Here is a 25,685-nt window from a genome sequence, read left to right on the forward strand (position 1 = left end):
AGTGCCATCGTCCTTTGACAGAGGGTCTCTTGCGGACCTGAAACTCACATATCTAAACCAGCAAGGCCCCGGGGGCCTCCTGCCTCCACTTCCCCAGTGCTGGGACTGCGGGTGCTCACCGCACGGTCTTTCTATGTGACTTTGGGAACAATCTTAAGTCCTCCCACTTGCGAGACAAGTATTTGACCACCTAAGTTTCCTCCTCAGCCCCACACGGCTATTTTTTTTTTCTTGATGCCCATCCTGATAGAACTTGTACAGTTGAGGGACTATGAATTAGGAGAGCACATTTGTTTTTCTTTTTCTTTTTCTTTTTTTGCAACATAGGAATACACTTTGGACTCGACATCAAAGCCTGAGCTGGAGGGGAGGGAAGGGAAGGGAACAGCAGCGGCCAGGGTCCCCGGTGGGAGATAGTTACCAATGAACTCAAAGGCCTCTTCAAAGTACTGCCTGAGGTTCTGCTTGTTGCTGTCGGTGGCGGGCAGCCGCTTGTAGTTGAGAAGGCCTTTCTCGTAGTGGTAGAGGGGCAGGTGAGTGGTGACGTTGATGACGTAGCCGATGTTCAGCCTCTGCATGGTGCCCAGGTCCTGAGCGTCCTGCTCGTTGCCCAGGAACAGGAAGGGCAGGATGGGCGTCAGCTCGGCGCTCTCGATGTCGGGCGTGGTGGGGACAGGCTGAGGTAGCGTGCTGGAGGCCGCAGATGCGCCGCCGCCCCCCTCCCGGCACTCCTGGAGCTGGAGGGAATTGTCGCAGAGGTTTTCATGGCTCTGTTTAAAGCTACTGAGTCCACCTGGAAGGCAAGCACAGAGAGCAAGCGCCAATGAGACCTCTGAGAGGGCAGACAAGGACTGCACGGCATGGCTTATGTTCATCCGTAACACGTCAACAAGGCAGGCCTCAGTGGGCACGCCTTTAATGCCAGCACTTGGGAGGCAGCGGTAGGAGGATCACTGTGAATTCTAGGTCAGCCTTGGTAAACTAGAGCAAGACCCTATGTAAAAAAATCAAAAGCAAATACACACACACACACACACACACACACACACGAACAGAACAAAGGAAAAGAAGAGAGAAGAAAAGAAAAGAAAAGAAAAGAAAAGAAAAGAAAAGAAAAGAAAAGAAAAGAAAAGAAAAGAAAAAAAAAAAAAAAAGAAAACTTGAAGTCCTCTGGATACCCACAGCCAGTGTCAGCGGGCCGGCTCCATGGAGGGCTGCAAACCGTGCTCCTTATGCAAACTGGGCCAAGGTGCCTGGGAACAAGTTCCACGTGGCCACCCGGCAGATCAGCTGCAAATCTGATGTGCCTGAAAGAGCCATATGCTCGGTGGCCTACATAGAACCTACACTTTGGGAGTCGATGAGCGCCAGCGCATCCTTAGCCAGGCTGTCTGTCAGGATTTCACATGCAAATGCAAACTTCCTAACCTATAATACCCAGGGAGGTCAAGTTAGCTCCCGCTTCACCAAACTGGTTACAGGCTGGGGCTGTGGGAGAGTCACATACACTGGCTGCCATCAGGATATGGCCACATCCCTGCTCTGAGTTGGGCAAACTCATTTCTCTCTGGGTGTCTCAGAACCCCCAGGAGGGTGTCCTTGAGTACGTGCAAAGTGGTTTAGCACACTGGCAGGCTCACATGATTTCCTGGCAAGGATAAGCCTCTTTTATTTTATTTCATTCATTTATTTATTTATTTATTTATTTTGTTTTCAAGGTAGGGTCCCACTGTAGTCCATGCTGACCTGGAATTCACTATGTAGTCTCAGGGTGGCCTTGAACTCACCGTGATCCTCCTACCTCTGCCTCCCGAGTGCTGAGATTAAAGGCGTGCGCCTCCATGCCCGGCGAGCCTCTTTTATTAATGTTATGTCTATGGTTGCTCAAAGGATGTTGAAGGTAAGTTAGGGCTAGGTGGGGCCGGAAAGCCTTATGATCCCATGTTTTCTTTGATACCTGCTGACTGTGACTTCCAGTAGAAAAAGAATCTGAGAGCAGCTCATTCCCCTGAACCTGGCCTTGAGAGGGCTGTGGATACAGGAGCCCCTGATGATGAGCGCTAATGGATCTGTGAATACACAATCTCAACTTCAGGCCCTGCTCTGTCTCTATGAGTCTCAAGTCTAACACATTTAAGAAATCTGCTTCCTCCAAATAAGACAGTCTCATTTATGGAAATGTATCTCAGGAAAATCATTTAGATAAGGAAGATGGCCACACTGTCTCATGGAAAAGGTCCAAGGATAAAACTTTAAAAAAAATTATTATATCCATTCCATGGAACAGTATTTTATAAGCCATTAAAATAAAAGTTGTGTAAAGTCTTCTTGTAAACTCTTTCTGATTAATATTAAATTGTAAGAAAGCTAATTTAAAAACATTCTTTAAAAGCTCAAAGACTACACCAAAAATAACAGTTGTTTAAATTAGGACATTTATGGTTCAAAGTGTACTGTTCAAATTGTCCTTTCTCACGAGACACATAATGCCACACATGGATAAACCCAAAGCGTTAACATGACACATAAACCCTACCATACAAACGTAAGAGCTACAAAACCAGACAAGTTCTGGTTCCAGTCAAGCAGAATGAGATGGGCTCTGGCCTTCTCTCTGCAAGGAGGGAGACCTAGCAAAACTGTTAGCTAAAATCCAACAGATTGGAGATCTGCCCCCAAAGATAGAGGCCCTACAGCTGTGTCGACAGTCTTGGCCACAAGGCTGTCAAGAACAGGATGTTCCTCGTGTTGAAATAAGGACAGGAAGCCAGCTTTCCCCCAGCTTTGCATCTAGCACATGTTTTCCGATCTTCCCCATTTCAAGTCTCATCTTTGACTACCACAGCAGGAAACTCCACACTGCAACCCAAACAGTCTTATGCCTATTCCCAACCCATGGACACTGAGCCGTTCCTGCAAAACAAGAGAAATTATATATTCATGAAGATATATAATAAAGGAGGAGATGGTTCATTGGGTAGAGCACCAGAGTTGTTATCTCCAGCAGCCGCATAAAAGCCGGCCATAGTGGCATGTGCCTGTGATCCCAGGGCTGGAGAGGCAGAGACAGGAGAATCCCTGGACCTCACTGGCCAATGAGTGTAGCCAAATTAAGAAGCTCCTAGGTTCAGTGAGAAATGCTGCCTCCAAGAGTCAGATAAAGAGTGACCAAGGAGGACATCTGACGTCAACCTCTGACCTTCACATGCGTGCAAGCACCTGTGAACACACATAACACATCCACTCACACAGAAATGAATATGCACAAGCACACCACACACATATGCGCATGTCAAAAACAAATGGTAAGAGACGTTAAGGATCCACAGAAGATTCACAAGCACAATGTTCTGATCATTTTGTCAGAAATGAGTTAAGCCAAAATCTTTGAGTTGATCTTCGTAAGTAAATTCTGTCCTTATTATTGTTGTTTTATTGTGCAAGGAAATCATATTTTGGGGGCTGGGGAACTTTTCAAAAACAAAGAAAAAGAAGAAAAGCCAGGGCTAGAGAGACAGTTTAGCAGTTAAGGCTCTTGTTTGCAAAGTCTGGGGCCCAGGGTTCAATTCCCCAGTATCCATATAAGCCAGATGCAAAAGATAGGGCCTCCATCTGGAGTTTGTTTGTAGTTGCTAGAGGCCCTGTCGTGTCTATTCTCTCTCTTAAACAAACAAACATTTTTTTTAAAAAAAAAAAGAAGAAAAACTTCAGCAGTAAATACTTACAAATATGAAATAAGTAGCACACATTGTCACCATCCCAAACTCCACAAAGGGGCTGTGAAGAGTCATTTAAATCCAAGTGAGCAGTTGTGCTGTGATGGAAGCCTCCTTCACTTTTTTTAATGAAAAAAAAAAAAAGGAACTTGTGACATTTTTACATAAAGTGAGGAGGAAAGGATGACAAAATAAACTGAAAAGAAGTGCTTGGGGTGGGGTGGTCCTGCCTTGCATTGTATGCAGTGTATTCAAGTTGTAATTTGTCTTAAAAGCAGCTAGCTTAAAAAAAAAAATAAATAAAAAGCATGCCAGAACCTCCCCACTCTAACACACAGGAAAAAAAAAAAAAAATCCCAGCATACAGCTTTTTAAAATTCTGCCTCTATACCTCCTTTCCCAATGACATCAGCTGGAGGCTCCCCACCTGCCCAGTTGCCATGGCAGTTACACAAAGCCACACAATGACATCAGTTGGCATGATATCAGCTCTCTGAGTGCAAACAATACAAGAAGAACTACTTTGTTTAAGGCTTTGGGTGCAACTGTGTTCTGGGGAGCCAATGATGTAATGCTAACAGGTGGCATAGCCTCCTTCCATTTGCCCAATGGGGGGATGTGGGGGAGGGGGACTCGAGGGAATCTGAGACAGACACACTCAGAAGGCTTCAATCACAGGGCATGCAAAATGATGATATTGTATGCTGGAGCCATGTGAGAACTCTGCTCATGTAACATTGGAAGGGGGACATGGGCAAAGGGCTATTACTCAGTCCCATAAACTGGACAAAGGAAGTTGTCGCCTAGGGTCTGAAGAGTCTGTCTCTGGCTTGTTGGCTCAAGTCAGACCTTCTTCTCACGGGAGATGGATGTGCATTACACATCAGTTACAAGTCTTTTGACTCAGGGATAGCATTTAAAGCAACACAAAGCCGTAGCAGTGGTGGCGTTTGGGGGAAGGTTATTCTCTTGGCAGGGCATGGGGAGTTCCATAGCTGGGGGAAGGGTAAGAGATCTGCTCATTGATGAAGGGTATCACTTTTAACCCATTCCACCCCATCAAGTGCCACTAGAGAGGCCAAACTGATTGATTGCTTAATGGGGAGCTTTGATGTTTGTTATTACAAGAATATTACAATATCATCCTTAGTGAATAGTGAGGAGGCAGTATGGAATGGTGGACAGACATACGGACCCAGCCTACAGTCATGATTCTGCTTCATAGGAGCTGTTGGGAATCATCTTCCTGTAAGAATCCTCAGTTAGCTGATCTATAAAGTGGATATAATATTGTCTACATATAGAGCTGTGCAGAGAATGCCCACGTGACAGCTTTTACATATACAACTTAGAGCTCAATAAATGCTATCACGTTATCTTCATGTCATTGTCACTGTTCTCACAGGCACTCCATCCCTTCATATGCAGTCCATAAGAGCTCCAAGGCAATGTGATCCACAGCAGGGGCAATGAGTCTAGACTGCTGGCATCTAACTGCATGCTGCCAAACCCTCACTGGGAAATCCTAGGCAAGTTTCTCGTGCATCTCTTCCTAGGATTCCCTGAATGTACACCAGAATAATAATAATAATTCCACATTGCAGTACTGCATGAGGATTAAGTCGGTTAACAATATAAAAGTCTGCTGAAACAATGTCTAGCACGTAAGGAACACTCTTCCATTACTAACAATATCTGCTTAATACAAAGACTGATAAGTGAATGCTTCAGAATTTTTATATTTAAATATGTATTTGTTTTGTTTTGGGAGATAGGATCTTGGCTTGTAACCCTGGCTGAGTTGGTACTCAGTATGAAGCCCAGGGTGACTTCAAAGTCATTGCAAGTCTCCTGACTTAAGACATGATTGATATAGGTAGACAGATTAGATTGATAGATGATGATGATAGATAGATAGATAGATAGATAGATAGATAGATAGATGATAGATAGATAGATGATAGATAGATAGATGATAGATATAGATGGATGGATAGATACATAGATGATAGATAGATAGATAGATAGATAGATACATAGATACATAGATACATCATAGATACATAGATACATAGACACATAGATACATAGATAGATACATAGATAGATGGATTGATGATAGATGGATGGACACAGGAACCAACTTATTTGGACAGTTTTGAAGTTTGAATAATCTTTGGTTTTCTACAGATCTGAAGTTTTAAAGTAACTTTTTGACCTTCTCTCCCCCTCCAACCCCCTTTTATCTGAGAACAGCTCATAGTCACACAAAGATTAGGAAGGAGAAAATGTTATGTGTTAGTTCTTTACATGTATTCAGAGTTAAGTATTAGCCTCTCTGTAGAAGGATAGATTTGTAACATATTATAACACAGTGCTCAGGGTCCAGGAAAGTCCATGAACCCCAAACCTTAGGTTTGTTTCTAATTTTAATCAAAGAATTGAATAAAAAGACTGAGAAGGTTAAGTATTAAGTTATATTTATTGAGTTAAGTACAGAGACCAAGGAAAGGCACCCACGTAGCTGGAGATCCCATGTGGAGGGAAAATCCGTAGAGAGAAACGTGCACATGCACGAGACGCCAGCAGCAGTACCAGGGACAACCATTTTCAAGCCTCATCTCAAAACTGGGGCCTCAGTTAAAGCAAGTGTGGCCAGTTGCTCCATTTTGATTGAAATAAAATACTCAGATGTACCGAACAGAAACTTGTCTGAGCATCCCATGCCTGACTCTTCCAACAGGCCTGGTCAGGAGCAGGGCCGAGGAAGCAGTGGATTCTCACTTTGGGGGAGAACCTCTCTTTTACAGATACATTTCAGCTCCTGGTGCTGTTCTACTGCAGTCTGGGTGGCAGAAGAGTCCTCTGAGGTGTGATGCAGAGAGTGCTCCACACGCAGCATCCATACGCGAGAGAGTCCATATTCTGGAGATGGACAGCCCTTCCACACACAAGCTCTCGCTTTTGTGCTAACCTCAGAATGAGCACTTGCCAGATATTAGAGGAAAACATTCCCTGAAGGTCAGAAAATAGAACTAATGTCCAAAAACAAGGGGAAAGAGGGGGTATGAAGTTGGACTCTTCAGCATGCTTGCTACACAAATATTGATTATTCTTGTTTATTGCCTTGTTTTTCTTATTGGATTGCCAGTCTTTTAAAGTAAAATAGTACATTAAGAGTGCTGAGGAACCCGGAGTGGAGCCAGAATGAACTTCAGTCCCAGCTCTGAGTGTTCACTAGCTGTTACCTCCAGCAAGTTATTAACATGCAGGCAGCTCAGTGCCCACATCTGTAACTCGAACATGATTGTATCTACCTCACAGTGTTCCTAATGCGGCTGTAAGTCTATGTAACTGATTTGATAAATGGGAGAATTATTGGCATAAGATGAATATGGCCGTGTAGATCCCCAGTGGAAACAGTAATCTATCAGAGCTCTGTATGCACAGAGAGCCCTATGGAGGAACACGGCAGATGAATGCAGCAGACACCCAGTTCCCAAAGCTGAAACTTTCAAAGACAGAGGCATGGTGCCCTCTAATTTTCAGGGCAGGGTACCACCCACTACCATTCACATTAACAGAAGAAATATTTGGAGTACCAGGTAGACCCATAAAAATTTATTGATATTTCTTGTTTTCTATTAATTAATTATCTTTATAGCCCATAAATGTGACTGGGTATTTCATGGCACCAGTTATTTCAAATGTAATACCAGGAGGTGCCAAACAGTCTGATGACCCTCTTCCTGGGTCTTCCCCTAGAAGAGTGAAGGGACCTCTATGCTGAAGAGAAGGAATAGAATGAAAATGCTATCTCACAGGGTGTGAGCTATGAAACAAAGGCACAAACATTTCTGCCATCCCGGGAAGAAGGGACAGGGGGCTGAGTCCTGGGGTTGCACTGATGACAGTCAGTCAGGAACATTCCTTGACTGCTTCTCCAAACCAGCATGGCCTGCTTCCACTGTGAAATGCCCAGTGTGTAGAAAGATATGATAGCTTCTCCCTCTCTCTCCCTCTCTCTCTCTCTATCTATCTATCTATCTATCTATCTATCTATCTATCTATCTATCTATCTATCCATCCATCCATCCATGTCTCTGTGTGTATGTACTATAGTCAACAAAGGACAAAGGCCCAAAGAAATGCCACCTTGCCTGCCTGCCTTGGCAGGATTAGAACCTGTGTCTACTCAGTCTCATTCAAGATGGCTGCAAGCAATGCCTCAGCACGTGCCTTCTGCTCCTGCCTCAGCTTAGCACACCGGGGTGGGCTGACCCCTCCTGAGACAGCCTCTTGCATCCACCAGTCACTCAGATCTCTCCTTCATACACCTGAGCCTCATGACCAGGTCCATCCATATTGGATGTTAAACCCCAAACTGGGCCTGGCACATGTATGTAAGCTCTCTGTTCACTCTCCTGATCTTTGCTGCCTGGCCCTGTTGGTAAGCTCTCCCACTTCCCCGCTAGGAAGGGAGAGGGTTTCTTTTTGTCCATGCGCTTCCCAGCCTTGTTTTGGGGTACTTTCCTGTTTTGTTACACGTGTGGTCTTTCTTTCATCTGAGTCCTTTACTATCTCTTAATCTCCTCTGTCACCCTACTTAGGAAGGGGCATCTTTTGACTTGGACTCTTCTTCCTTGCCTTTGTGTGTGTGCGTGCATGCGTGAGTACACGCTGGTGTTCTCCAGAGGCGTCTTCCCTGCAGATTTCTCTGTGGGAAGACTTTTCTCTCTCTCCTCCCCATTCCCAGCCAGTCTAGGAAGTGGGGGGGAACCCTCTTTTTGGGCTTGTGTGTCCAGACTTTTTCCTATGTTACAGAGACCTTCTCCCTCTCCCATCTGCCTTGCCAATCTGGCTGGGAAGGTAAGGAACCCTTTTGTGACCTAGACTTGCTGCTAGGCCCCTCTCTGGATCTTAACTCTCACTAAAATAAACCTCATAATTCAGAATTTACCCTTCTTGGAGTACATGATTTCAATTCTTTGCTACTCGAACAAGGACTCAAAAGTTGGGCTCTAACTTTTGGAATTTAATCCTTCCTTGGACCCCAAATCCTGCATTAGTATTGATGCTTACAGGAAATAGATGTTGCTACATGGTCTCTGACTCTACCACCTCCCTCAGATAATAGTCTCCTTCAGCCTCAACCATGGATGCTGAGTGGGAGTACAGTTAGGGTGACCGGACCCCTCCTTTGAGGGAGGTCTTTCATAAGATTTAAACATTGTGGTTGGTCAAGTTCAGCCCCTGGAACTTGGTGTCAGATGCCTTCTTGGGACAGCCCCTAGCCTTAACCAAGCAGATGTCCCTCTGGTTTGCCTGAGCTGGAAGATACCTTTGCAAGGGGAGGGCAGGCTCTCTGACTACTTGGGAACTTCCAGCTGTGGGCAGGTTTTCCCTCCACTGGGTCTGGGCTGCCTTGTCCCAGGCGGAGCAGGATTGAGCCAAGGGGAGAGCCCCTAGCCCTAACTCTAGCCAAGGGGAGAGCCCCTAGCCCTAACTCTCCTCATGGGTTCTTCAGCCCCTCCAGCTCCCTACATGGCAGGAGTTCCGTGAACCTTCTTCTCTCTTTTCTTTCTATGTTTTATCCAGGCCCTCCACGTGGAATCTCTAGCCACACGGGTGCCTTTCCTTGGTCTCTGTCCTTAACTCAATAAATATTATAATTTAATAGTTATCCTTCTCAGATTTTTTATTCAATTCTTTGATTAAAATTAGAAACAAACCTAAGGTTTGGGGTTCATGGACTTTCCTACACCCTGAGCACCCTGTTACAATATGTTATAAATCTAGCCTCTGGAAAGAAGCTAATACTTGACTCTGAATACATATAAAGAACTAAACACAACATTTGCTCCTTCCTAATTTTTGTGTGTTTTGCAACATGTTTTCTTCTAAATGTTTGGTACTATCTGCTTCTACAAATATTTTCCACCATGAGCTAAGGGATCTCAAAATTTTTCTTATACTTTCAATATACTGCTTCCTTCTTTGATAAAATCTTTACAACCCCAGTAGAAATAAACTCTTTAAAATCTTGCCATATATATATATATATATATATATATATATATATATATATATATATATATGATAGATCTGATAGATCTGCACAAAGGTGAGCTGAGTCAGAAAGGCCCAATGATTTGGGAACTCTGTTTTGCAAAAATTGAAAATAAAGCTTTAGTTGGAAGTCTTCCAGGAAATGCTGACCTGGAATGTTTTATTAAAGTTCACAAGATTCCTCCCTCCCTGCCACCCCACCCTCCCAGCTCAGAAGTTGCCTCCTCAGCTCTTCCAAATCTACTCCCTACAAAATGGGGAGAACACTGGGGAAGGCTAGGGATTAAACTTCAACCTGAGGGCCACTCCTCACCAAAAAAGGAGGTGTCCTGTCACTATCTACTGCAGGATGTGCTCCTCTGCTTCCCTTCCTAACCCAGCCACTTTAAGGCTTTTAGGAGTCACTGGCATTTGGGAAACCACAAGTGTAGTTTGTGTGTATTTGAATAGATTGTTTGAGAGACTACTTCACAAGTATGTAAATACAGGCTGCCCCTTTAAATCTGTTACCTCATTTATTTACATTAGAACAGAAAGCACTGCCCCAGAGCAAGTGAGCAACAGCTGAGGCCAGCCATGTAATTTTCCACAAAGACAGCAATTAACCAGCTCTCTGTGACTTTAATGTGCAGATGACTTTTAATGGGAGCAGATCTCAATCTATAAGCTCTCAGAGTGTGTGTCCAGGAGCACACTCAGGTTTTGCACAAGTCAGTGTAGTTCCTAGGAGGGTCACCCTTGGGATCTTTCCCACTCACCAGAAGCTGGAGCTGGACTTGGCCTCTCTCTCCCTTCCTGTCCCTCCCACACTTCGGTTCCTCTTCCCTGCTCTCAGCCCTTCAGGAAGCCAGGAAGAAAAGAAGGGGAAGAAGATTTTACCTGGAATACCTTTTTTGTTGTTGTGGTTCACTTCTTCATGTTTTAGTGTGTTTTGTTTGTTTGAGGCAGGGTCTCACTCTAACCCAAGCTGAAACGCTTGCTCCTAGACTAGCCTAAAACTCATAGTGATCCTCCTGCCTCAGTCTCCCTCCAGAGTGCTGGAATTCAAGGTGTAACCCATCACAACTGGCCTGTAATACATTTTTTTAAAAATATATTTTGTTTATTCGAGAGAGCAGCAGAGCCTCTAGCTATTGCAAAGATACTCCAGATGCATGTGCTATCTTATTCAACTGGCTTATGTGGGTTCTAGGGAATAGAATCTGAGTCCTTAGGCTTCACAGGCAAGTGCCTTAATTGCTAAGCCATCTATCTCTCCAGCCCCTGTAAGACATTTTAATGCACGGACTTCCTATGCCCTGAATACTTGCTAAACCTTTTTTTTTTTGGGGGGGGGAGTGATGGTATAGTATAGAACAGCATAGCACAGTGTGTGTATACGCACACGCACAGGTGTGCATGTGGTGATGTGTTTGTGCACACGCATGTGCCCCCTACACATGCTTTTGCAGACTGGAGGACCTCCACTCTTCTGCCTGATCCCCTTGAGATAGAGCCTCCCACTGGCATTCCTACTGAGTTTCTTGTGTTTTTCTTTCTGCTTAGACAGGCTGAGGCCCAGGGAGCCTCCCTGTCTCTGCTTCTGTTAGAGCCCTGGCCTTTTCTCTCTCTCTCTCTCTCTCTCTCTCTCTCTTTTTTTTTTTTTTTTTTTTTTTTTTGAGGTATGGTCTCACTCTAGCCCAGGCTGACCTGGAATTCACTATGTAGTCTCAAGGTGGCCTCGAACTCTCAGCGATCCTCCTACCTCTGCCTCCAGAGTGCTGGCATTAAAGGTGTGCACCACCACGCCCGGCTTGGCCTCTTCTCTTTCAACCTGGATGCTGGGGATGGAACTCCAGTCCTCATGCCCAGCCAGTGCTCTTATCTATTTAGCCAGCTTCCCAGCCCTCCCCTCCCATGGAACAGGAGCTTATGTAGCTGAGGCTGGCCTCAAGAACACCTCCTGCCTCTAGCTCCCAGGTGCCGGGATTATGAGTGTGAATCTGACGTGCCCACTTTATGTGGTCCAGGGGATCAAAGCCAGGGCCGTGCGCATGCTGTGTGAGCACTCCACCAAATGAGCTACACTGCCCAGCCTAAACCCATTTTAAGAGGAGGGTTAGGCCAGGTGTGGTGGGGCATGTCTTTAATCCCAACATTCTCGGGAGGCAGTGGTAGGTGGATCACTGTGAGTTCGAGGCCACCCTGAGACTACATAGTAAATTCCAGGTCAGCCTGGACTAGAGTAAGACCCTACTTCAAATAAAAAAAAAAAAAGATAAAGATAAAAGGAGGAGGGTTAGGGTGGAAATCACTGGAATGTCCTCTTCTGCTACCTATTGTGAGGATCTGCTGGTGCCCAGGAACCCATCTTGACACCACCCATATTGTGCCTGCAACAGGTTTCAGTAAGATCCACAGGGTCAAGGGTGAGCCCAGTTGATTTTCCCAGAAGGGAAGAAAGGGCCTTAGGCCTTGGCCAGGCTGGAGAGCAGAGGTTGCTGGTGGGCTTTCCTGCCCCTGTGTCCTCTACTCTAGCTTCCAGAGACGTGGCCTGTGAACTATCATTTCTACCACTTCTAGATCCTACCCACTACCAAAGACAATGACAGGCAAAATACCTTCCAGGATAGAGCTTTGGGACTCCGTAAACAAATGGCTGTCTACTGTCAAAGTTTGGGCTGGGTGAGAGAGAAGGTAGCTGATGTTAACAGAAGGTCAAGCAAAGTTTGGTTTCTCCAACTCTCCATGTCTGTCTTTCTTGTTGCTGTTGTCACAGTCTTGGATTTGCAGCCTTCAGAACTGTGAGGAAACAATTTCCTGTTGCTTAAACTACCCAGTCCATGGCATTTCATTATAGCAGCCTGCTGAGGTTTAGATGTGGAATGGATGTGTCCACCTAAAGTTCAAATACTGGAAACTTGGTCCTCGCTGTTGTGTTACTGAGAGGTGGAGGAACTCTAACAGGGGGGTGGGGGAAGCTAATGAGATCACTAGGTCACTTGCCCTTGAAAGGGATAAAAGTCACACTCTGGAGATTCCAGTCCGTAGCCAGGAAAGCATGCTGAGGCCTTGCACCTGCTCAGCTTCCGATCCTGCCACACGCTGATCTCTGCTGTGCATTCTCCTGCCACAGGGTTCCTGCCATGACAAAGCCCTGACAACAGCTAGGACCACCCAGTCTTGGACTTCTGGCCTCAAAAACTGAGCAATAAATAAACTTCTTTTCTTAATACACTATCCAGCACTGGGTGTTTTGTTATTGCAGCAGAAACTGACTTACACAACACCTAAGCAGACTAATACAGTACCCCTTTACATGTATGTATGCATGTGTGCATATGTGTATGTGTGTATGGGGGGAGGTGTTTATGAGTATAAAAGAAGTATGGCCCAGGAATTATCCTTGCTGGAGACTTGAGGCTGCACTGTACCAAGTCGGAGCTCCAGCTTCTCTCTGTTCACTAGAATTTTCAACACAGGTCCATCCAGAAGGGGACACAAAGCAAACACCTCCATAAGGTCACACTACAAGCCCGGAGAGGGAGGAATGCTAACAGAGCTTTGTGCTATAAAACACAAAGGCAGACTATTCCTGAGAGCTCAGCCAGTAACTCCCCATGGCAGTCAAATTCTCTGAAGAGGGGCAAACACTCTGCTTTTCAGTGCAGAAGAAGTTTAAACAATTAAGCATCACTAAGCAAACAGAGGAAAACCCAGTACAGCTATCCATTAAACCAGTCCCCAGCACAAAAAATGAAAAATAAAAAAACCTTGCCTATCCATTCACCCCCTGAGGATCAACGCTCATCTTAGACCCCAAATTAAACACATCACAACTTTACAGAAAAAAGAAAATGCTTCCCAGTGGGATTTAAGTAAAGTCCAATTAAATAAATCTTCAGAAATGCCATGGGCAAGCCTCAAGGGACAGCATTTTTCTACCCTGAAAACAGTCCCATTGGAGATTACACTCGCAAAAGGCCATCGAGAAGCATCTGTGATAAGAGGAGGGGAAGAAGGAGGGGGAGGGGAGAGGCATGGTTACCCAAGTGCGGCCCCTGCAGGGTCCTGCCTGCAGTTAGGTATGGAAGGGCTCTCACCAGCATCATGCAGCCTTAGAAGGAAAGCCCACATCCACTCAAACTAGCCTTACTACTCTGTGTTTTGGTATGGTATGGAGGTCAAAGGGCTGTGGCTTAGGGAATTCAGGAAGTGGCCGGGGAAAGAATTAGATGTCAGTATCGTAATTTGGAGTGAACCAGTGTTTTCAGTTCACAAACAGCATAGCAACAACTTCCTTAAGTCACCAAGCTAAATTCTATATTTAGCAAGAGTACTGAGCAGGGATGTGAGCTCTGCCATCAACTGCCAGAAAACAATGGGCGCTGTCCTACAGACACCCATAATGGCTAGACACCCCGTGTGGGCTGAGCTCCCAAAGGCCAGCCTGAAGCCAGGTGACATCTCCACAGGTTCAGACCTGCACAAGACCCCCATCTTCTGCTCAAGAGCTGGCATAGCTTCACCTGAGGGTACCACAGTCTGCAACAACAGGGAAGCCTACCTGTCTCTGAGGAGTTGAGCTTGGGTCACACATTATCAACATGAACTCGCAAGTAAGTGGAAGACCATTCAAGTAACACTCAGTGCACCCGGGGACACATCAAGCAGAGACCTGACCTCAGATGCAAACCATATGTGATACCATCAGACTTCCAGACACGGCCCCCTGGAAGCCATGCCCAACTCTGTACAGGGTGACAGTCTCCCTGGGAGCAGAGACTCGCAGCTATTCTTTCCTCACTAGAGTGACCCTAGGCTCTCTGAAACTGATTGTCTCCTCTATAAAATCAAGCCCTTGGGTGATCTAAACCTCTCTCACCTGAGCATTGTGTCACTTCCTCAACATAGCCTCGCTGATGTATAAATGTGGTATGGATGAAACATATCTAGCCTGAGATATGCTGATGGAGGGGGTGAGAAGGCTGTGTGATCTGCTACCTGTTTCGAGGCGCTCTGCACTTCCTGGTTCCTCTTCCAGGGTATTCTCACTGTACTACTACGATCATAATAAACATGCTCTTGGTCTCTCCTCAGCTCCTGGCACATAGTCCTAAACCCTTGGAGTCTGCAGAGCGATGAGAGTGACTAATGATAGTTGATTGATGGTCAGAGAACTAGATAACTTCAGAATGGAACTGGCAGCTAGAAAGACTAAGCCTAGGGTAGAAAGTAGGAACTTTCAGCCCCACCCCACAGTCCTGAATTGACAATGAACCAGAGTCACTTACCTGGGGCCAATAATTGAACCAACCACGCCTAATTGATGAATGAAGGTTCCAAAGTACAGGGCTTAAGGTTCTGGAGGCTGCGCACGCGAGGGTGGCTGGAAGGTGGTGCACTTGAACAGGGCACAGGATCACCCTCCCCCTCCCACACCCTGCTTTCCATGTCTCTGCCATCCTCCTGTGTGTGTGCATGCTTTGTGAGCCTCTTTAGCATAAGCAAGAAGACATGAGAGAAACGCTTCCCGGAGCCCTGTGAGCTGTCCCAGCCAAAGAGTCACCTTCCCCTAGTGGATCAGGAGAACTGCCTCGCAGGGTGCTGGCCAGAGGCACAGGCTTGTGACTTGCTCCCACAGTGGGGGCAATTTTATGGGACTGAGATTTCGAGATCTGGCACTGTCTCTGGAGAGATGGTGTCAGAACTGAGTTAAATTCAGTGACCACAGCTGGAGAGACAGACGTGTTCGTGGAGGAGAGGGGACTCTCAGCAGCGCGCTTTGCTACGAAAGTGCCTGAGAGTCTGTTTTCTGTCCCCATAACAAACACCTTAGGCTGAGCACGCAGATAAAAAGTTCGATTTACTCCCAACTTTGGAGGCTGAATGTCCAAAGCACCATTGCGCCAGCTCTGGTGAGGGTCACCTTGGATCCATCACACCATGAAAAATGGCATCAGAATCACGGAACCACGGGTGAAGGGGACAGATCAGACTGAGGCAGGAAACTAGAGTGAGGGGGAGGGACAGAGTCACTTCTTCCGTTTTCATAACAACTCCCTCAGGAACTAGCTCAGAATTCTAAGAGAATGATCCTAAACACTTCCACGGGGTTGGCAGTGATCTCCAAGTTGCCGTCCTGCTAGATCCAACCACACAAAGATCACAGCACTCTCCAATAGCATGCAACTGGAGAGGAAGTTTCCTACCCGTGAGTCCTTGGGGGACACACTCAAATAATATCCCAACCATAGCTGAGAGTCAGTATGAGTAAAACCATTTCCTCTGAGACCTTCATGGGTGATCCAGGTCTCAGAGTGAACATCTTCTCAGATGGCTCTTCCTAGACATCTGTCTAGAACTCTCTTGCCTGACACTTGAATCACATAATGATATTTTGAAATTTTACTGTCTTCACATGTCACTGTCTGAAATTATATACTTCTTCCTTGTTTATCATTATTATTACAATGTAGACCCCAAGAAGGCTCAGCTGTTTCTTGTCTTGGAGGAAAGGAGGCATAATTGTTCAGTACACTGAAGTCACGCTGCCCACACCCCTTTAATGTATGGAAAGGTAGGTGGTTTGACCTCTTTGTACCCTAGTTTATTTATGTGTAAAAAGGAGCTAATTGATAGGCAGCAGAGTTACTGCAAGAATGAAATGACCTACTACTAAATGAGTTATTCATAGAACATGTAAGTGTTCACCATTTAGCATTTGATTTGTTTAGTAAGTGCTCTTTAAATATTTTTAGATTAAATGAACATTGGAACCAGATAGGAAGGGCCATTAATTATGTGTTATTCAGCATTATGCTAGGGATCTGGGAGATTAAAAATAGTCCCCAAAGATAAATCTAATGGAGAAAAAAGAAGGAATGAAGAAACAGAAGAAATCGTGGCAAAAAGTTCTGGCTGTAGAAACGCTTTCAAAGCAGACCAAAGACTGACCTAAATGGGGCCACTTGGCTGTGACTCAGGTGAAGCAGGCTCAGGACAGGTACATTCTGCAACAGGATGTAGAAATCCACCAAGTCCCCCAGGCTAGGAAGAAGGGCTGATACAGAGTGAAAGTACGGGAGAACCAGGCCTTCCATGGGACAGAGGGGCACCCCAGGAGAAATAACATCTAGTCGTACAGGGGCCCCAGCCCTTTGCTTCCTGCCTGCCTCCCACTTTTGGACCCTCTTCATGAACAATGAATGACAGAGATGGGTAGAAAGTGGTAAGAAGGCTTGTGAGGGCCACACAGGCTGCCCAGGAGCCCTGCACTCAGTTCAACACACATTCATGACATGCTTCCTTAGGGATGAGGACACAGAGCTTCATCCTCGGGCATGTGGAGAAAAGTCTGGTCTGGCCCTGAGAGCTGGTGGCCATTGAGGATCAGATGGGCACATCTAGGTGCATATGCTTCCAAGATGGAAATAGCTTATCTCTGCAAAGAGCTCTTATAGCCCTTGCTGGCTTGCAGGCTGCAACTCAACCTGGCACTCTGGAAAGAGAGACTGACCCTGAACACCTCCGTCCCCAGGTCCCCAGGAAGGCGAGGCACTCAGGGGGACCGTGGGGAAGGGAGTGGTCAATACTCAGGCCCCTTAGAGTTAGTTTCACCAGTTAAAGGTACTTGCTTACAAAGCCTGACAGCCTGGGTTTGATTCCTCAGTACCCACATAAAGCCAGATACACAAAGTGGCACATGCATCTAGAATTCATTTGCAAGAGCCAGAGACACTTGCGTACCCATTCCCATTTGCTCTGTCTGCCTCTCTGCCTGTCAAATGAATAAATAAAAAGTTTGTTAAAAAAAATCTACACTGTCTTAGAATTGAGGACTGACATCCTCACAGGCACTGAGAGAGAGAGAGAGAGAGAGAGAGAGAGAGACCTGCTGGTGACAACTGTCTGGTTGACCTCCCCACTCTTAAACCCAATCACCTCTGACTGGCAGGGCGGCCAAGTGCAATATGCCTCAGTCCAGCCCAATTTAGAAAGAAATAAAGTCACTGTGGGTGTCTTAGGAGATCTGACAACGCTCAGCCTGCTTTGTTTCATTCCTATGTTTGCTGGGGGAAGGAACATACACTCACAGTAATTATAGTTTGTCTTTTCTTAGAAACCTGCCTTCCAGGGTAGCCCCAGGAAGCACTGGTAGGAGTCAACTTTCCAGGAGCCAATAACCTAGAGAACTTTGTAGGTCTGAGCATGAGTGGAAATCAATGGTTAACAGGACCACAAGGAAGAGAGAAAGTGACTATTTTAAGTAAGGTACTAAAACAAGATCAAAACAAACATATGAGATCATGGCTAAAAAGGCCAAAGAAAAGGCAACATTGGACTTGAACATCTAACTCATGAGATATAGAAAGACACACCACAAAAGTATGATTCCCAACAACACAAATAATTAAAGAAAAATGCAAACAGTTCTTCCTTATAGTATTATCTTCCATCAATTTTCTATAAGGAACTAAATGTAAGCACCAATGTTTAAGAATTTCTGATATCAAAAGGGGGGTGGAGAGATGGCTCAGCAGTTAAAGATACTTACTTGCAAAGCCTAACAGCCCAGGTTCAATTCCTTAGGACCCACGTAAAGCCAGATGCACAAAGTTGCATCATCTGTAATTCATTTGCAGCAGAAAGAGGCCTTGATGTGCCCATTCTCTCTCTCCCTCTCTCCCTCTCTCTCTCTCTCTCTCTCTCTCTCTCTCTCTCTCTCTCTGTGTGTGTGTGTGTGTGTGTGTGTGTCTTAAATAAAACATGTGTTTTTTTTTTAAATGGCTCAGCGCACACACACACATGCTACCACATTAAAGTGATGCTCTGATGGTTAATCTCTGGTTGTCAACTAGACAGGATTTAGACTCACCATGGAAAAAAAATCTGTGGGCATGCCTGTGAGGGATATCCTAGATTAGGTTAGTTGAGGAGGGAAGACCTCCTGGATCTGCAGGTGGTGTTAGTTAGTGGGTTAGTTAGTGAGAGAAGGTGGGCTGAACATCAGCATTCCGCCCTCTCTGCCTCCTCTTCTGTGTGGACTGAGGATGACACGTTGCCACAAGCTCCTGCCGCCACACTTCCCATACCATGGTGGGCAGCAACCTCAGACTATAAACTGGAATAAAACCTGGCATACCTTGAGTTACTTCTGGTTAGGTTTTTGGTCACAGCAACAAGAACAGAACTAACATGGATGCCATCGAGGAGGTGAAACAGAAAGGCCCTGGGCATGAACGTGCCACGGCTCTTCTTGTGGTCTCTAGGCTAAGTCTCAGAGTCTAAAGCAGTTCCTCTAAGGTAGAGTCATTTTGTAATTAAACTGGTCACTGTCACCATGGAAATGGAGTTAGAAGGACAAGCAAGTTAAGCTACCTTCCCATGTGCTTTGGTATTCTCTCACTAAAAGGCCCTCGAGCCAGGCAGGGAAGGTGGTCTCTTCTCCAACACTGCAGGGCTTGCCTCAGCGGGATCTGTGCACACGAAGCTCTTGGTCCCCCAAAGATTGCTCGAACTTCCAGATGCTAGCCACTAGCCCAGGGCTTCCCAGGTCACTTACCACTTACGCTGCCAACTAAGTGGTTTACAGATTCTGAGGCTCCTCCCACCTCTCAGGCTCCATAATTCACTAGAATGATTCACAGAACCCCAGCCAGCATCGAATTTGTGATGACAGCTTTATTATTAAGGATACAAATCAGACCAACAAAATGAAGGGACACAACCTGGTCTGGGAGGGTCTAAAGGGGGCATTCCTGCACCCTGCTTCATGTAATCAGAGCACACCACCCTACTGGCATACCCATGTGCAGGAAGAGACTCAACAGTGTCCATGTTTTATTACACAGGCCTAATTGTGATTGATTCATCATTGGCCCTGTGACCGAACTTAATCCTCAGCCTGGCTCTCCACTTCTGCGGAGGTTGGACTAGCTCCAAGTCCAGCCATCTAATCACATGGCCAGGCCTTCTGATGAGCACCTCTTCTCCTGAGTCATCTCACTGGCACAAGCTCAGGTGTGACCCAATGGGCTCAGGGTGAGTAACAAAGACACTATCCCTCTGGAAATTCCGAAGAATGAGAGGTCATCTCCCAGATAGCAGGGACAAAGGCCAAACTATTATATAACAGTTCTACAGTGAAGAAGAGACTGGGCCTGAGAGTTCAGCTGAGTCTCAGGGTGACTTACTCCTGTGTGACCTAACCTCTCCAGCATCTGTTTCCCCACTTAAACTATGGTGCACTATATAAAGATCAGGCTCATTGGCTAGAAATGTAATCAAGTTACCATTACGATCAAAAAAAAAAAAAAATCTAATAGTAACACTGAAAAGAGAAACAGGTAAAATTTAACATCAGTAATACATTTTATTGAAGGTGTCCAAAATATGTAATCAATAGGAAAAAGTTGCCAGTGAAATATTGTATTCCACGTTGCTTCTTGTAAACCTTTGAAATCCAGTATTACTTTACACACACAGGGAATCTCAGCTTCATCTGGACAAGCCCCATTTCAAGCACTCTGCAGTCACATGCAGCACACAGCTACCATGAGCATATAGCGTGGTAGAGGCGACAGGCCCACTAAAGGAGCTCATGCTGTCCTCCTACCAGTGTTAGCGCAAATGAGAATGTGTTTCTAAGTGTCTGCGTACATATTTGCATGTTTACATGGCTCACTGGCCAATTGATCGAAGCAACTTGGTGACCAATGGGAGACCTGGTCTCAAGAAAGAGGTAGGCAGTGTTCAAGAGGAATAAGACCCAAGGCTGTCTCTGGCCTCCACACACACGTGTACCTGCACACACGCACGCACTTCACGATGCAGATGTAAGTTGAAAGCTCTTGGCCTGAACATGATTGTGCCTCACACTCTGCATCTCCTTATTTTCTCTGAGCGAGGCTTCCAGGCACCATCACCCCAAGATTCAAGTGTTTAAAGTGGGCTGAGGCTTCTGGCCACCCCTGCCCAAAACCCTCCCCCCACTTCCAGGTAAGATTAAAGAAATTCACCAAATCAAAAGAGGCACATGCACTTTTTTCACAATATGCAAAATTGACTACAATAAATTCAATCCAACTCACTTCCTTTATCAAGGAAGACAAGCTAATTATCTGTCAGAGAATTACCTCCTAGTTTTAAAGGGCATTTTACCATAATTTGGCAAAAGGAACTAGTGGAAAGTATCTTTCCATTCTGATTGTATTCTTTTTTGTTGTTTTGTTTTATGAGGTGGGGGTCTCACTCTAGCCCAGGCTGACCTGGAATTTACTCTGTAATCTCAGGCTGGCTTTGAACTCACAGTGAACCTCCTGCCTCTGCCTCCCGAGCGCTGGGATTAAATGTGTGCTCCACCACAGTCAGTTTAATTGTATTCTCACTGCTGTTTTTTGTTCAAGAACTTGGAGGACTTTAGCATTACATGAAAAGGGGGGCAAGTGTGAGAGAAGCAAACATGTGCACCCAGAATCTCATGATTGACAGTTTAATATGTTTTATCAACTGTGTCAAACTGGGAGTGACTCTATTTTATGAAACAAGAAGCCTGCTGCTGTATTGTTGGTATCCGCTGACTTCCTCAATAGATTCTAAGTGTCATTGTGCTTGTGGAGATGCTGAAGTCTGTCACTTTAAGAAAGGACAAACTCTAGATCACAGAACAGGTCTCAGAAGGTCTTTATCATACAGACCCAGAACTGATACAAAGATCACAGTCAAGGATAAAGACTTCCTTTAAAAAGATGAACTTTGGCCAGGCCAAATGAGCCAACGGGTGCAACAGTGGCATGTCTGTTATGTGGGAAACCAACTGCCCTCTAATTGGACTGGAGGCCTGCTCCATGGGAAGGGAATACATCCCTCATACTGAAAACTTAAAACATATCCCTGATACTGAAAACTTAAAACAGGGGTAGTCATGAGCCATAGGGGTGTAACGTCTGCTGTTGTCTGGCCAAATGTATATACTATGCTTATCAAACTGCCCAGTAAGCACTTCTATTAATGTTTACACATTTATATTAACGCTACTCTCACTTTTGGTTGAGAATCTTCTCTTTTCACATAGCAGTGACCTTGGGACAACTCAGAAGGTATCATGGTGATGGAAAGAAATGACCTCAGTGCTCAGTACTGCAATATCTGTATCACACCCTCCAAGGCTCAGGGTCTAATGTGGAAGAGGTAGCAGAAAGAATATAAGAGCCAAAGGAAGGGCAGGACTCCATACAACATGCTCCTTCCAGACACAAAATGGCCTGGATATCCATGTCTTCACAATGCCTGTTACTACCTGCATAAGACACATAATAAGAGGAGGAAAAGATCATGACATCAAAAGTAAGAGAGAGACTGATTGAGATGGGGAAGGGGTATGATGGAGAGTGGAGATGGAGTTGTTAATAAATTTTTTTTTAAAAAAAAAAAGAAGGGCTGGAGAGATGGCTTAGCGGTTAAGCGCTTGCCTGTGAAGCCTAAGGACCCCGGTTCGAGGCTCGGTTCCCCAGGTCCCACGTTAGCCAGATGCACAAGGGGGCGCACGCGTCTGGAGTTCGTTTGCCGAGGCTGGAAGCCCTGGCGCGCCCATTCTCTCTCTCCCTCTATCTGTCTTTCTCTCTATGTCCGTCGCTCTCAAATAAATAAATAAAAAATTTAAAAAAAAAAAAAAAGAAGATTAAAAAAAAAGATGGACTTTGGGCTGGGCATGGTTGTACCTGCCTTTAATCCCAGCACTCCAAATAAGACTTTCAGAGATTAAAACCTACAATATCCAAGATTAAATAAATCACACTATCAGGAATTAACAACTATAGAAGAACTGATGAACTTGGAAAGTCTATCAGTAGAAATTTTACAAAGTGAATCAGGAATATAAACACATTTTTTTTTTTAATGAAAAGAACATCCATGATCAAAGAGCTTCAATTGGACTAATGCATGGAGATCCACCTTGGAAGAAAGAAGGGAAAGAGAAAAAAGGTAGAAAAACACTTAAATAGCTGACTGGAAACTTCCCAGGCCTGAAGAGATATGTATAATACCCTGCAACCAAAGGAATTTAATGGATCCTAGAACTACACCAAGGTACATCAATCAATCAAAATGATAATGAACTTGTTAAGTGATACAATATTCCAAAAGCCCTCAGGAGAGAGAGAAGAAAAAAAAAAGACACGCCAGAGAGCAACAAAGTTAAAAAATGGTATCAGAATGCTGGGCACGGTGGTGCACACTTTTCATCCCACCACTCCAAGGCGGAGGTAGGAGGATCACCGTGAGTTCAATGCCACCCTAAAAATACATAGTGAATTCCAGGTCAGCCTGAGATAGAGCTAAACCCTACCTGGAGGTGGGGGCGGGGGTGGAGAGAAAAACAGGAAACAAAACAGTGAAGGTGAATTAGGAGAAGAGATACAGCTCCAAACTGACCTGCAGACAAAATCTATTCCTCCAATAATTGAGGTAGGGGTAGAGAAAGTTCTAAGCAAAGGGTCCCTAAAAAAAGTTTCTCTTTTTAAAAACTTATACACAACTTCCACTAACAGGGACATTCGTTGAATAGAATGTAGTGATAAACACAGTCTCTTATTTGAGAAGAAAATATTTGAGGACAATACAGGAAGCAATGGTGGTGGTAATATAAAGTGAAAACACACTTCAGTTTCTATATGAGAAACTCCACAAAACATGCACATATATGGGTAAGGAATGAAGAGAATTTGTAAAAATGAAACTAGGTCAGTCAGGGCGGGATTAGTATTTCAATTTTTTTTTTCTTTCCAAAATGTTCTTAATGCTACAACAATGAGTATGCATCAGGGCTTTTGCTAGCACTTAATTTTATATAATTTTCTTAAATATAAATAACATATAATTTTCCAGCATGGCACCAATTCATAAAAATAGTATCCATGCAGTCATCCATCCATCTCACTAGAAATACCAAATTTTTCCAAGCCTTGAGACAAACATCAACCAAGCATCAAAAAAAAAAATTTTTTTCAGGGCTGGAGAGATGGCTCAGCAGTTAAGGCACTTGCCTGCAAAGCCAAAGTACCCAGGTTTCATTCCCCGAGACTCGCATGAGCCAGACGCACAAGGTGGCAGAGGTGTCTGGAATCCATTTGCAGTGGCTGGAAGCCCTACAGCACCCATTCACATTCTCTCTCTCTCTCTCTCTCATCTGCTTCTTTCCCTCTCTTTCAGTCAAATAAATAAATAAAAATTAAATATATATATATTTTTTTTAATTTTTATTTATTTATTTATTTATTTGAGAGCGACACAGAGAGAAAGACAGATAGAGGGAGAGAGAGAATGGGCAGGCCAGGGCTTCCAGCCTCTGCAAACGAACTCCAGACGCGTGTGCCCCCTTGTGCATCTGGCTAACGTGGGACCTGGGGAACCGAGCCTTGAACCAGGGTCCTTAGGCTTCACAGGCAAGCGCTTAACCGCTAAGCCATCTCTCCAGCCCAAAAATTAAATATTTTTTTAAAATCTATTTTCATATTACATGAGTGGTAATATCATGTCATTTTATAGAACTATATCACTCATAACCCCATGGATAAAAGTAGATAAGTTATTATTATTGTCATATACATTTGATATAATTGTGGCGACTTTTTAATTAACTGTCATCTACTATGCGTTAGTCATTGTTTATAGAACTTGGGAGTAAATACTAATTTACTCCTCCATCAACCCCATGTAAAGTAACATTACCCATCCTACTTCACAGACAGGGTAAGGGAGGCATAGAAAAGTTAATCTGACCATGGGTAATCAGTGGCAAATTCAGAATTCAGACTCAGCAAACTACTCTCTAGCCTGTGCTCCTAACTACCACAGCTGATGTTTTCTGCACAAGAGTAAATAAATTAGTACAAAGAAAGTAGAATAAACATGTCGTGGGAGGGCATTAAACCCATTAATAAGAGTCAGACATTGTGGCACAGAGCTGTGACCCCAGCCCTCAGGAGGCAGCAGCAGGAGGATCAGGTTGTCCTCAGCTGCGCAGTGAGAGCAAGGCGAGTGTGGGCTACATGAGATCCTCCTCAAAACTCAAACTGGGATGGAAAGATTGCTCAGTGGTTAACGGCACTTGCTTGCAAAGCCTGAGAGCCTGGGTTTGATTACCCAGCACCCACATAAAGCCAGATACACTGAGTCCTGCATGCATCTGGAATTCATTTGTGGTGGCAGGAGAACTCTCGTGTGCCTATACTCACTCTCTCAATGGGCCTGTTTCTCTCTTAAATAAAAAAATAAAATAAAATAAAATAAAATAAAATATTTAAAAAAAAAATCAAAGCCAAACCACATAAAAAAAAGAGAAAAGTGAAGAAATCATGAAGAGATCTGGCTGGCCACACCCATGGAGTCCCACAAGTTTTGCCTATTTATAATTAACTCCAAGACGTGAACACACTGGAGGATTATATACCCTCTAAGATAGATATAGATAGATATAGATATAGATATAGATATAGATATAGATATAGATATAGATATAGATATAGATATAGATATATATTAGATTTTTGAGGTAGGGTCTTGCTTTAGCCCAAGCTGGCCTGGAATTCACTATATAGTCTCAAGCTAGCCTCAAACTCATGGTGATTCTCCTATCTCTGCCTCCCAAGTGCTGGGATTAAGAGCATGTATCAACTCACTTGCCTCCGCCCTCCCCCTCACTTCCTCCCCACCGCCAAGACTTTTTAAAAAGTCTGAACTGTAAGTGAAACCCAAATCTTCTTCTGCCCATCTCTGTTCTTAGGGAAGTGGTCAGTTTCCAGTTCCACAACATGAGAGAAATGGAGCAAGTGCCCAATAAGGACTCTTCTAATTGTATAAATACATGCTTCATGCAAATTTTCTTTTGTTTTTTCCACCTAGCATAAAGTGAGTAGA

The 25,685-nt window shown here is 44.6% G+C and overlaps 1 protein-coding gene across 1 annotated transcript in view; it reads right to left on the minus strand.

Annotated features, from left to right (window-relative positions):
• Dusp10 (dual specificity phosphatase 10) overlaps window positions 1-25,685 on the minus strand; it is a 47,560-nt gene that overhangs the window by 5,961 nt on the left and 15,914 nt on the right. The window contains exon 3 of the mRNA XM_004670104.2: window positions 422-793. Coding sequence (XP_004670161.2) covers window positions 422-793 — 372 coding nt within the window. The remainder of the gene's footprint in view (window positions 1-421; window positions 794-25,685) is intronic.

The sequence above is a fragment of the Jaculus jaculus genome, chromosome 1 (genome assembly GCF_020740685.1).
Source record: "Jaculus jaculus isolate mJacJac1 chromosome 1, mJacJac1.mat.Y.cur, whole genome shotgun sequence".
NCBI classification, from domain to species: Eukaryota; Metazoa; Chordata; class Mammalia; order Rodentia; family Dipodidae; genus Jaculus; species Jaculus jaculus.